The 13,010-nt window shown below is 38.1% G+C and overlaps 1 protein-coding gene across 2 annotated transcripts in view; it reads left to right on the forward strand.

Annotated features, from left to right (window-relative positions):
* Positions 1–12,704, forward strand: part of PHEX (phosphate regulating endopeptidase homolog, X-linked) — a 183,941-nt gene extending 171,237 nt beyond the window's left edge. Inside the window, exons 19-22 of one of the 2 annotated variants that reach the window (XM_012656322.1) lie at positions 3,838–3,903; positions 4,927–5,031; positions 9,609–9,685; positions 12,204–12,704. In XM_012656322.1, the coding sequence (XP_012511776.1) occupies positions 3,838–3,903; positions 4,927–5,031; positions 9,609–9,685; positions 12,204–12,306 (351 nt within the window). In that variant the 3' untranslated portion in view covers positions 12,307–12,704. The remainder of the gene's footprint in view (positions 1–3,837; positions 3,904–4,926; positions 5,032–9,608; positions 9,686–12,203) is intronic. The other variant, XM_012656323.1, reaches the window with a different exon arrangement.
* Positions 12,705–13,010: the final 306 nt, after the last annotated feature.

Genomic DNA, 13,010 nt, shown 5'->3' on the forward strand with positions numbered 1-13,010 from the left:
ATCCGCCCGCCTCGGCCTCCCAGAGTGCTAGGATTACAGGTGTGAGCCACCACTCCCGGCCTTCCCCTGGTTCTTAAATCATGCTCAGCACAAGTGAGACCACTGCTCATTCAGGTGGAGAAACCAGAGTCAGTATCCTTGAATGGTGTCTCTAGCTCCTTTACCAGTGTCCTGGGAAGACATTTCTTTGCTCATATATTTTTAATACCTATAACTGTGACATGAGAAGACCTAAAATGGGTGCTTTTGTGTATCTATATTCAATTCAGTTGTTTTCACACTGTGAAAACTCATCTGGAGTATATGTTGCTTCAAGAAAAGCATGGCAGCAAGGTATGGTGATGTGCACCTGTAGTCCCAGCTACTCAGGAGACTGAGGCAGGAGGATCCCTTGAGCCCAGGAATTCGAGGCTGTAGTGAGCTATGACCGTGTACTGCACTCCAGCATGGATGGAAGAGCAAGATTCCATCTCTAAATAAAAAAAGAAAGAAAGAAAAGCAGAGCACAGGGGTTCTGGAGTCAGATGTGGGTCCAAATCTTGGTTCAACCAATTACTAGTTTTATGAACTTGGGCAAGTTACTTAACATTTTTGAGTTTCAGTGTCTTCAACTGTAAAACGGGTAAATATTTCTGAATTCATTCGTTTGTTGTAAGAATTAAATGAGCAAAGTAATGTGAAGCACCAGTGCAATGCCTGACACACAGTAAGTGCTCAGTAAAAGGTAGTTAATATTCCCGATCCTTTGTGATATATTCATAGGTACTCCATCCCAGGAGAAAAACAAAGCCAAAGACTTTGAGGCTGAAAACAACAAAAAAAAATAGAAGAGCAGTTTTCTTGGAGGAAGAGAATTCATATTTCCTGGTGATTATTATATGTAGGCACGGGAGTTAGACTTTTCACTTCATTGAAACAAATGTAATCCTCATACTGGTCCTGAGAGGTGTACAGATTACTGGGTGTATGTATTTTACATATGAGGAAACTGAAGCTCAAAGAGATTAAAACCCATGGTAGAGTCTGGATTAGAGTTTAGATCTCTATGACTCCAAAGTCCAAACACTTCCCCTCGTATTGTGCTCTGGATCTTATTTTAAATTCATTTTATACCTGGGTGATGTGTGGGTGGACTTTTCTTCACCATCCATTTTGGCTAAAGTGTCAGATATTAAAACTTAATTCTGAAAAATGTGTACCTTTGTCACAAGGACAATAGAAAGGGCATACCTGTCTCAGCATAAATGCACTCAACCATCAAAAAACAACTTTAGTCTCATTCCTACATGAGAGTGGATAGCTTCCTTTGTGGATATAAAGGGCCATGCTTTATTTTTCTGGCTTCTTTTGTAGGGGCCAGTCCTGTGTGCCTGAAGCTTTCTTTGTAGCGAGTTGGAGGGAGCTCAGATGAAGAACCACAGAAACAGACTGTCAGCAGCTGTTGAGTCTTGAGAGCCCAAACCTAGGGCCACATGATCTACTGAGGGAGTCCAGAGTGTGAGGAGCTAGAGGAGTGAGGCTACTCCAAAAGCCTCTAACTTAGATACAAAGCTTAGAGTAAAAAGGAAGGAGATTAAATTCAAGCACAAGTGGCTATAAACATAAGCATCCAGAATGAAGAGGAGTTGAGGTTGAGAAGGTAGCATATTATGAAACAGAGGCTCTGGAGAGAGAAGACTGCTAGGTTTGAATCCCTGTGAAATGTGAGCAGTTTACTTAATTGCTCTGTCAAGAGCCCAAGAAGGGGTTCCTTAGGTCAGTGATTTATTGAGGAAGTAGTTTGAGTAGAAACCTGTGAGCAAGTGAGGAAAACATATTCATTTCAGGAGAAGTTTAGCCTTACCCTGATCCCACAGAGGGTTCTGGAGCATGGATTGTACCACAGAAATTGTTCAACTCAGGAGCAAGGGGCTGGGCTATTCTAACTGCACATCTGTCAGTTACTGGAAGGTGGGCTATAAACTCCCAGCAATCTCCGGGTGAGGCTACTCCCATAAGCTAAGGTTAGTCTTCCTGAGCTGTTAGCAGTTGCAGGAATGAGTGCACAGTCCTGGTAAAAAAGGGGATCTGGCAGGGTGCTAACAACAACATCTGCTACATACTCTGAGGTTTAGATCCTCATTTGTTAAACAAGGATGACAATACTAGCACTCACTTCATGGGATTGCAGAAAAGAAAAAAATGTATGTAAAGCAGGAATGGTATGATAACTTTTGGGGACTGAAGCTAGGAGAGTTCTGAGTGATTATAGTGAATAATATTTTCCAAAGATTTGTTTTTATTTCCTGGTATTGCTTGATACCTGGGTGTTTGAGCTAGCTTAAAAGTAAAGAGTTGGTAAGATCCATGGCTTAAAAGTTTAGAGCACGGTGTATTCGTTTCCTGTTGCTACTATAACAAATCACCATAAATTTAGTAGCTTAGAACAACACAAATTTATTATCACGTAGTTTCTGTGTGTCAGAAGTCTGACACAGGTCTCAGTGGCCTAAAATCAAGGCGTCAGCAAGGCTGTGTTCCTCTGTAGAGGCTCTAGGGGAGAGTCTGTTTCCTTGCCTTTTCTAGAGGCTGCCCACATTCCTTGGCTCATGGTCCCATACTTCTTCAAAGCCACCAATGGCCAATGGAGTCTTCTTACATTGCATCACTCTGACCCTCACTCACCTGCCTCCCTTTTCTTCTTGGAAGGACTCTTGCAATTATATTGGGTCCACCTGGATAAGCCAGGATAATGTGCCCATCTTAAGATCATTAACTTAATCACATCTTAAAAGCCCCTTTGCCATTGTCAGGTAACACGTTCATAGATTCCAGGCATTAGGATGTAGACATCCTTCAGAGGCCATTATTCTGTCTACTACACAGGCGTTGGCAAACTTTTCTGTAAAGGGAAAAATAGTAAATAATTTAGGCTTTGTAAGGTATACATTCTCTGTTGCAACTATTTAACTCTGCCATTGTAGCAAGAAAGCAACTACAGATAATATGTATTTAATTTATGAATGGGCATGGCTGTGTTCCAATAAAACTTGATTTATGGACACTGAAATTTGAATTTCATATAATTTTCATGTGCCACAAAATATTATTATTTTGATTTTTCCCTCTAGTCATTGAAATATGTAAAATCTGATCTTGCAAGCTGTACAAAAATAAGCGGCAGGTTGGATTTGGCTTCTGGGCTATATTGGTTTAGAATATTTTTGTCCTAGCTCATTTAAGGTTTTCAGAAACAATCTTCGAATATAGGGAAGAATTTCTTCACCATGCTTGGCTGGTTGTCATACATATTGCAAACCTTGACCTTGTGATCTGCACTACTTCTGTTTGATTCTTGTTCCCCAGGAGAACTACCGTTTTTTTTAATTTTTCCTGGAAATTGCTGAAGGTAAAACGATGATGGTTAGTCTTGAAATTTTGTTCCTGTGTAGATGGTAAATTTTTGGAAACATGGGCACAACGAGAAGAATATTCAAATTATGTGAGTTAATCAGAGAAGGTAACCTGTGTATTGACATTTCTATTTTTTCCCACTAAACCAAAGTCGCTCAGAATATTGTTAACATTTTATGGGAGCTGGCTAAATTGGTGAGAATAAAGAAGTATGTGAGAAAGAAATATGTAGCATAATAAAATAGAAATTATTATATTCAGGAGCACTTTGCTAGGGTTAGTTTGCCATCTCACAAGTCATAACAATATGTGATGAGTACCTTTGATTTATTGAATGTAATTATCTCTTTAAAATACGACACTGTTTTTTGCTATACTATGTATACCTCTTGCTGAATGATAGTTGACCATGAAACACTCTTTGTTCTTTTTTCTTTTTGTTAGGTGAAGGGGAAGAGGACCCTGGGAGAAAATATTGCTGACAATGGAGGTCTGCGGGAAGCGTTTAGGGTATGCACTGCTACACTTGCTGTGGTTTTAAATATTAAGCTATAAAGCGCCATATGGGTGCACTTCAATTTATACCACAGACGTGTTCTTGAGGAGTTAGATATTATGGAATTTCTCTAAATAGAATTGTATTTCCCCATTAACTCTATTATACTCTATCTTATAAATAGAACTACATTTCTTTCCTTTTACTTTTTGGGGTATAAAGTCATGCTAAAGAATAATATTTGTTATTAAGAATCATGTATTTAAAGGATAGCTTTTAGAAAATACATTCACAATCATATCAAAGCATGATATAGAAATCTCCTTGAGGCTAGGTTCATATGAGTTTTCCTTGAGTACAGCTCTCTCTATAGCCCTCCTTATAATTTTCTCTTAAAATATCAAACTTCTAAATGATGGCCAGAGGGTAGTGGCTCTCAGATACTGGGCCAGGTAAGAGTCCCTAATAAGGTTTTCATCATCTGCTGGTCTGTGGTGAAACAAGAAACATAAGGATAATGTGGAAAGATTTTCATAAAGCTTAAATGCATTCGATTTAAAGACCAGACTGTTATTCTGAGGTTATATCCTTCCTATATTCTTAAAATATACTTTATTTTATAAAATGATGATGATAGAAGATGATAGTTTTTCCTCTTACTTGGAAAAATAAAAAAATGGTAATATGTTGACCCCAAAATGTATTGCCATAGGGGCCTTGCCATTGTGTTGGATTTGTTTGTCCCCTGGTAGGAACAGAAAGAACAGCTTTGTTTTGAAAGAGTTATTTAACGTCTGAACACTTTGGCCCAGCTGCTTTGCTATCTATTGAGTGCAAGGTCTTTTTGCAAGTGCACCTGCCTCACTGGTAAACAATAGGACATGGATTTACATTTCCAGGTGTTTGTTTTCTTAAAGGAAAACTTGACATGATGCATTTTGCATATGGCCTGAGTATTTGTTTAATATCTCTGTGCTGGATAAGAAAAGAGAAAAACCACTATTGCAGAGGCTCATCTATTTTGCTTCTCTCACTAGGCTTACAGGAAATGGATAAATGACAGAAGGCAGGGAGTTGAGGAACCTCTCTTACCTGGCATCACATTCACCAACAATCAGCTCTTCTTCCTGAGTTATGCTCACGTGAGTAGACTGAGGAAGGGGCATCAAAGACAAAATGCAAGACTTTAGCTTGCTCCCTTGATCAGGGTTTAATGGCATGACTCTGATTTTAGGCAAAATTTTATCTTGCTGATTATTTCTTCAGGACAAATTTCACCTTCTTAATGTTCTATGGAGCATAATTAATTAACTGATTGAATCAGGGTTTATTGGTATTTTTATCAAGTGGGTTACCAGCCCCATGGTATCTCACTTGGTACTTCAGTATATCTTGACTTCTTAATGTGTTTAATACTATTTATAACTGTATCTAATAACTCATTCTTTGGCTTTCATGGTCCTGCCCTTTCCTATATTTCTCCTTCCCCTTTGCCTCATTTGCTGACTTTGACCACTCTCAACCTATGGGGGACCCTCAGGGATGTGTTTCCAACTGTTGTATGAATATGCAAAGATACTAGAGCTGAAACAACAACAACAAAGGCAAGGAGAATCATGTCACTTTCCTGTGAGTTTAATAGGTTCTTGGAGCAGAAATTGAAAGAAAGATGTGCACTAAATAAAGCACAATTCTGAGTTTCAGCCTCTGGCTAATGAGGCAAGTGCCAATTCTTCTTTGTTATTGGTTATTGCACTGGACTATGTCACAAATATATAGGCAACATTTTCAAAGAAGTCAGGGATGGGACAATAAAGATTCTCATGTACATCTTCACAGTGGGCAAATGTGTATGTATATGCTCAAAGCTAGACAAAAATTTTCATCAGTACAACCTTTTATTCCTAAGTCTTTGCAGTCACTCCTGAGTAAGCTCATTCATTCATAAGTCTTCTATAATTCACTCTGGGTAAAGGAGTCTTACCTACCTGAAGTCTTTTATTTCTTAAAGCTGACACGACAACCCTAAATAAATTATTATTTAGTGACCTTATGCCAACAAAACTGTAGTCATCAACAAAATGCCTTTCCTTTCTAGTTTCCTATTCCTATCAATATACCCCCGTCTTTGGGTTTTCCTGGTTAGAAAGCCTGGATTCTTAGATCTTATTTAACTTATCTGTCCTCATTTTATGGCATATGTCCCAAAAGCTAGATGTTTCATCCTTTGAAATGCTTTGCAGATTCAACCTCTCCTTCTCCCCAGTTTTAGGCAGTTCGGGATGCTAAAACACATGTAGTAGTAACATTCATCGTGTGTCGGGCAGGTGGGAACGGGGAGGAGGGGATGGGTATATTCACACCTCATGGGTGCGGTGCACACCGTCTGGGGGATGGACATGCTTGAAGCTCTGACTTGGGTGGGGCAAAGACAATATATGTAACCTAAACATTGGTACCCCTGTAATATGCTGAAATAAAAAAAAACAACAACAAAGTACCATAGACTGGGTGGCTTATAAACAACAGAAATTTATTTCTCGCAGTTCTGGAGGCTGGAAGTCTGAGATCAGAGTGCCAGCAGGGTCAGGTTCTGCCAAGGGCCTTCTTCTGGATTGCATACAGACTGCTGACTTCTCACTATGTCCTCACATGGCAGAAAGAGCTAGCTAGCTGTCTGGCCTCTTCTTCTGAGGGCACTAATTCCATTCATGAGGGTTTCACCCTCATGACCTCATTATATCCCAAAGGCCCCACCTCCCAATACCATCACATTGGGATTAGGGTTTCAACATATGAATGTCTGGGAGACCCAAACATTCAAACCATGGCATCCCATTACCCTACCTCATCATCCATAGGCTCAACCTTCATATCTTCTACTCTGGATTATCCTAACAGCCTATGGCATGTTTTTTTGACTTTAGCATCTTTCACCGCTGTTTTACATGCTACTGAAATACATCACTTTTATTTCATTACCAACCTGCTAAAAGAACTACAGTGGATCCCAAATGCCTACCACATTGAGGCCAAACATCTCCATCTGGCTTCCAAAATTCTCAGTCTGATCCAACTCCACCCAACCCACTTTAACTTCCCACGGCACCACTGGATGAAAAAAACTCACCTTTAACCAGGCAGGTATCCTAACTTCCACCGCATGATGCCATGCCCATTACTGTCTTTGTAGCTTTGCTTCTGATTCTCCTTCTCTAATGTGACACCCTTTCTTCTCTTCCCTTTTCAGTCCTTGCTTCATCCTTTAGGATCCATGTCAAGTTCCACCTTCTCCACATCTTCCACAAACTCTTCCCCAAGGACTCTAGCCCTTATTATTTTATCTTCAACTCCTTTTATATGTACCTTCATTACCATGCAGTTGAGTACTGAATTGCTCTGAAAATGTTCAAGAATTTTAATTTTACCTCCATAGCTAATCTTCTGGATCTTTACACTTACCTATCTCCATAGCACCCAGCAAAGATGTTGGGTATATTGAATACACTTGACATTTTTTAGATCAATTGCTTGAAAGGAATAAGACTAACACAGCTCAACTAAGGAGACTACCTTTTGAGTCAGTACTCATCAGTCAGATATCTAAAATAAGTACATAAAAATAGTTAGAACTTTCTAGAGTTGGGGTTGGCAAACTAGGGCCAAATATGGCCTCCTGCCTGTTTTGTGAATAATATTTTATTGGAAAACAGCCACACTCCTTTATTTATCCATTGTCTGTGGCTGGTTTTGTGCTACAATGCCAGAGTTGGATAGTTGAAACAGAGAGGTTATGGTCTTCAGAACCTAAAATATTTACTATCTCTCTGCAGAAAAAGTTTGCTGACCCCTGCTCTAGGGGACAAAGTATAAGGGTCCATCAGTTCTTCCTATTTGTATCCTACTTCCTAATGTCTCTTTGTAGATGAAATAAACTAATTGATAGTGATGTTCCAGTCATAATTTTGAGATGTCTCCAAATATAATACCAAACTATATCTGATTTATTTTAAACTAATGCAATTTAGAGGAAAAAAGTAGAAAGCTATTTTATATCACTAGTGAGAAATTTATCTTGGTGCTTTTCCCACTGATAGAATGAGATTTTCAATCTTTCGCACGTTGGAGTAAGTTTCCTTATAGGGAGTAAAGTTATTTTCCCTCCTGGGAAGGTACTAGGAAAACAGTAACAATCATAATGTGTTTCCAGAAATCTCTTAAGTGATATGTGAAGCAAAGACAATACTATATAATAATGTAAGAATATAAGAAGAAAGAACATACAAAGAAATGAGGTAAAATCAAATGCCAGAAACAACTTCACATTAGCTAGCTTCTGAGGAAATTAAGGAATCACATTACAAAAACATCTTCCAAGTCAAAATCAGAACCACAGTGACTGACGGTTTATCGTCATCAAAAGGAATAGCATCATATCACCTTTGTTGCTTCCTATATCCCTGTGGTTGCTGCAACCTGTCAATTTTTTCTCAGATATTCTTCTCATCCTTCTACTTCTTTCTATTCCCATTTCTACTTATTTAGAGGACAGCCATTGAGAACCTTCCTAGTGCCTATAAATAATCTTCTAACTAGTCTCTAATTTCTTCTTCCTATTATACATCCCTGCCAGATAAATCTTTTAAAAATCTGGATGTAATCATTTTACTGCTCAAGAACAATGTTTAAATATAGTTTAAACACTCTGGCCAGTTGCTCAGGGCTTCAGAAATCTGGCACCATCCTCCTTCTCCCACTGCTGCCTGCTATGCAGCACGCACTCTAGCCAAGCTGAATGTCTTGGTTTCTTTCCCCTCAAACATGTCTTTGCTCCCATTTCTCCCTCCATTTAGAACGTTTTCTGCCATAGTCATATGTCCTAGTTCTATTCATACTTCAAGATTATATCGTATCCCAAGACACATGGCAAGTCAGGCTTAAGTAGGTTATGCTGCAGAAACAAACGCAACAAAAATTTCCTTCTTGTTCATGCTCCGTGTCCAGCATGGGTCAGCAATCGGGCTCTGCTTACAGTTTTGACTCAAGGATTTGGGTTTGGGAATCTTTATCTTTATACGTGCTTCCATGGTCAGCATAGGAGTAGAAAAGAAATATGAGGAAATGTGCACTGGCCCTTAATAGAGCACCTTAAGTTGTTCTTAAGGCTCTTAAAGGAAGTGACATAGAGCACTTCTGCTCACATTTCATTGGCTCCAGCAAGCCAGATAGCTATGCCTAACTTCAAAGGAGATGGAGGAGTGTGTTCCTCTTCCAGGCCCAGACTAGGGCGAGGCAAGCAAGGCACTCAGGGGGCAAAATACTAACTGTTCATGACCATACTCAATAATGGGTGGCTGATTTTATTGATTTAAATGAATATGGTTAAGTTTGATAGGAACCATTTCAAATATTAAATTCATTGCATGAATACATTGGTTGATTCCCGGGCACATATGCAATTCTCTTGATTTAAAGCACTTGTCTGGAAACCTTTCTAATTTACTCAAATTGTGAAATTATTCACATTGATAAAAACCTTCTACTCTGGGGATCAGAATAATAGATGTTATTACTGATGAAGGTTTTATCTGATCTGCTAAAACTGTTTGTCATTCACTGATTCTAAAATTATTCTTCAGTATAATTTGGAGCAGTTAAGACAGTAGAGAATGTATTATCTGAATGGAAGCATATTTATTGGGATACTTTTCTCTTCTAGGTGAGGTGCAATTCCTACAGACCAGAAGCTGCCCGAGAACAAGTCCAAATTGGTGCTCACAGCCCTCCTCAGTTTAGGTAAATGGGAAAATGGGTGACACTAGTTTGTAACTGTACTTCTCCCCTATTTCTCCCCAACCCAGCCATCCCAGGGCTCTACCAGATAGGTGATCTGAAAGAAAGCCTGTATTGTGAACTGTGTGATATCCATTTTGTGGGCAAAAAAAAAAAAAATTCTAGCCAAACAGAAACTAAGCATCTTTTCTTTCATTAGCAGTAAGCTGTTTTAGTCAGCATTTTCTCAACTAAATTTCTGCTGGTGGGGACTTGTGCCTACCCCTAGTCTAATGCCACATTAAGAGGTCCATGAGACTATACAAGACTCTAAAGGTAACTTGGAATCCAAACCATGGCTTTAGGGTTAAATTTCATTTATTATCTTCTAGCTTTTGAAAGGCAGCAATCCATGGGTGAGCACCATGTGTGCTCAGTAAACTAGAATATTTGATTTATCCAACTATCTACTTTTTTTGTCCAGGCCAAAAATAGTCTTTATTATCTCAGGAAAGGATGAGATCTGATGTGCTCTACCTTAAAACACCTACAACTCTGGTTTATTTTGTGTTAAAGAATATCTTGTTTAATACCTCTTGTTCTTTCACACAATGAGCCAGCAAACAAATGAATGCCCACTCTCCGAATAGCTCTGAACACAAAGGATATATGGTGATATTTAGCAATTATAATTTATATCTAGAGTTAGAGACTCAACATTTTGGCTTTCAGTTTGAATCATATTTTGAAACAATTGCTTATATATGAAGGGGAAAGGATTATGAATTACAGTCTTATTTAATTGTCAGAATGTATAAAATATTAAATAAAAATAAAATTAAGGTTAATATTAATTATCCTGTACTAGGTTCCATAGTTTGAGAGAAAATTTCTATAGTAGGGGACATACAAGTATAGTGAGAAATCCAAGAAGCCATAATAATTTATATTTATTCATTCTTTGCTTAGGATATATTATATCCAGATATATTTATATTTAATGTTTAAATGAATCCATTAGCATATTGCAGGAAAGTCATCTAAAATTTCTCCTATATTTAAAAATCTTATTCCTAAAAACTTACATTAGAAATGCTTCAGAAATTGACTATAAATTACCCACTAGCATAAAAATCTAATCACTGTGTTGGAAATTCTCCCCCACTGGGCTAAACTGTCATGAAGGCTGACAGTCTCTAATGGACTAATATGTGTTCTCACTGACAAATGGTGCGGATGAAACCACACAGTAGATTAATAACTCAACAGATAAGTTTTTAGAAACTAATTTCCTTTTACTAACTAGTTGCCTGTTATGTTGGATTTTAGCTGATAATTTTACAGAGTGTGCTTACTAATTATCAGCTATATTCTATCTTTAACATTTGCCTTGGGTGAATCACACTAGGAAATATGCATCCCTACCCATACATTCAGCTAAAACATAAGAGGTTATGAGGATTTTTTGGATACAGGCCATTACATTTATTCAAATGCCCGTAGGTAACAAAGTCATTAGGGAAGAAATAGTCGGTGACTGAGAATGCTGAGTCTCTAGTCAACCCTTTGAACATGCAGTTGAGTAAGAAATAGATGAGGGGGCAGTATTTTTCCCTGGCTTGTTACTGGTGTCTGCAGTAACTATAGATTTTGAGTGCAGCAGAAATCAAACAATGGAAATGCCACTTCCAAAAGGCAGTTATAATCAAAGTGCTGAGTAGGAATCCAGTCTTTACTGCAGTTGGGTACTTACAAGAACACCAGATTCTGGAGCTAACTCCAGTGAAGGATTACTTATCCATAAGTACCATATACCATTTGTTAGCTGATTGTTGCATTAACCAAATTCTAGGCAAATATGCACCTCCAAACTCAATAGGAATTTAGAGAAAATGTTTTTGGAGATTGAATGAATTCTTTAAAAATAGTTGGAAATGCAACAACATGGATGACTCTTACAGACAGTATATTGAGTGAAAGAAGTCAAAGACCAAACAGTACATACTGTGGATTCCATTCACGTGAAGTTCAAAAACAGGCAAAGCTATGGTGATGGAGGTCAGAATAATAGTTATCTTTGGAGGTGCTATTGGTAGGGGACAGGAAGCAGCTTTTGGGGTGCTAGAAATATCTATGTCTTGATCTGTATAGTAGTAATATGGGCCTATACACATGAAAAAGCTGACAAGTTCTACATTTACTATTTGTGGATTTTATGTCAGTTATACTTTCCATAAAGAGTTACATTTTTAAGAAGCTAGAAAAACTAAGTATTGGTGATGATACAGCTTTATGGGAATTTGATGACTGTTGAAATAGTAATAGGAGCATTTGCCTGATATTCAGGAGATGCTGGTTCAAGTCCCAGCTCTGTTAATTTTTTTGGAAATGTATTCAATCCTTTTGGGCTTTAGTTGCCTCTACTGTAAGCAGATTAAATGAATGCCAACATTTCTTCTAGCAATGTACTGCTATAATTTTATCCAGAACGTGTTAATGTACAAGAATTAAATGACATGTGCTTTGACATATCTTTTTTCAGGGTCAATGGTGCAATTAGTAACTTTGAAGAATTCCAGAAAGCTTTTAACTGTCCACCCAATTCCACGATGAACAGAGGAATGGACTCCTGCCGACTTTGGTAGCTGGGCCACTGGGTTATGCCATCCCGAGAGAGCTGCACAGTGCTAGCACATTGCCCACTGCTTTAGGTCTATATTTCTCTGAAGAATTTTATGCTTAATGCATTTTCATTATTTGGGTAGATGACCTGCTTGGATCTAAACAGTATTTGCTCAATGTTGTAGGGCTTAAAAAAATGGAATACGAGAGATGAACCAAATATGTTTCTTTAGAAAACCAAACCAACAAAAATAAATTCCTAGGCCACTTTTGTTAAATTGCTATCTGTTGAATTGTTGCTATTGTCAATTTTAGTGTGTTAGCCACAGCTAAGTGGTACATACCATTTCAATCTATAACTTTCTGGGGAGCCTAAGGAGAATGTATCCATAAAAAAGTTCAATCTGTTAAACTTGTAACCATCAATGATGAAGGACATATACATGAATACCTGGCAGGTCTTACTGCTCTAGAATGTGGTGTTAGATTTTATGGACAGTCATTACGTAGCATTTCTTTCTAAGGTAATTAAATTAGAAATATGTTAGATTTCCATTTTACAATTTTTGAAGTTCTTGCCTTCAGCTTTGGAGTCTATTAGAATGAAAATGTGCCTCACAGCTTGCATCTGATATAGCTGATTGCCCTGTTCAAGTCAGCATGAACAAAGCTGGCAGAAAGGCTACTAGGTAAAGGATTTGAGTTTATTAAATAGAAAAAAAGGGGT

The sequence above is a fragment of the Propithecus coquereli genome, unplaced genomic scaffold (assembly GCF_000956105.1).
Source record: "Propithecus coquereli isolate 6110/MARCELLA unplaced genomic scaffold, Pcoq_1.0 Scaffold50, whole genome shotgun sequence".
Lineage (NCBI taxonomy): Eukaryota > Metazoa > Chordata > Mammalia > Primates > Indriidae > Propithecus > Propithecus coquereli.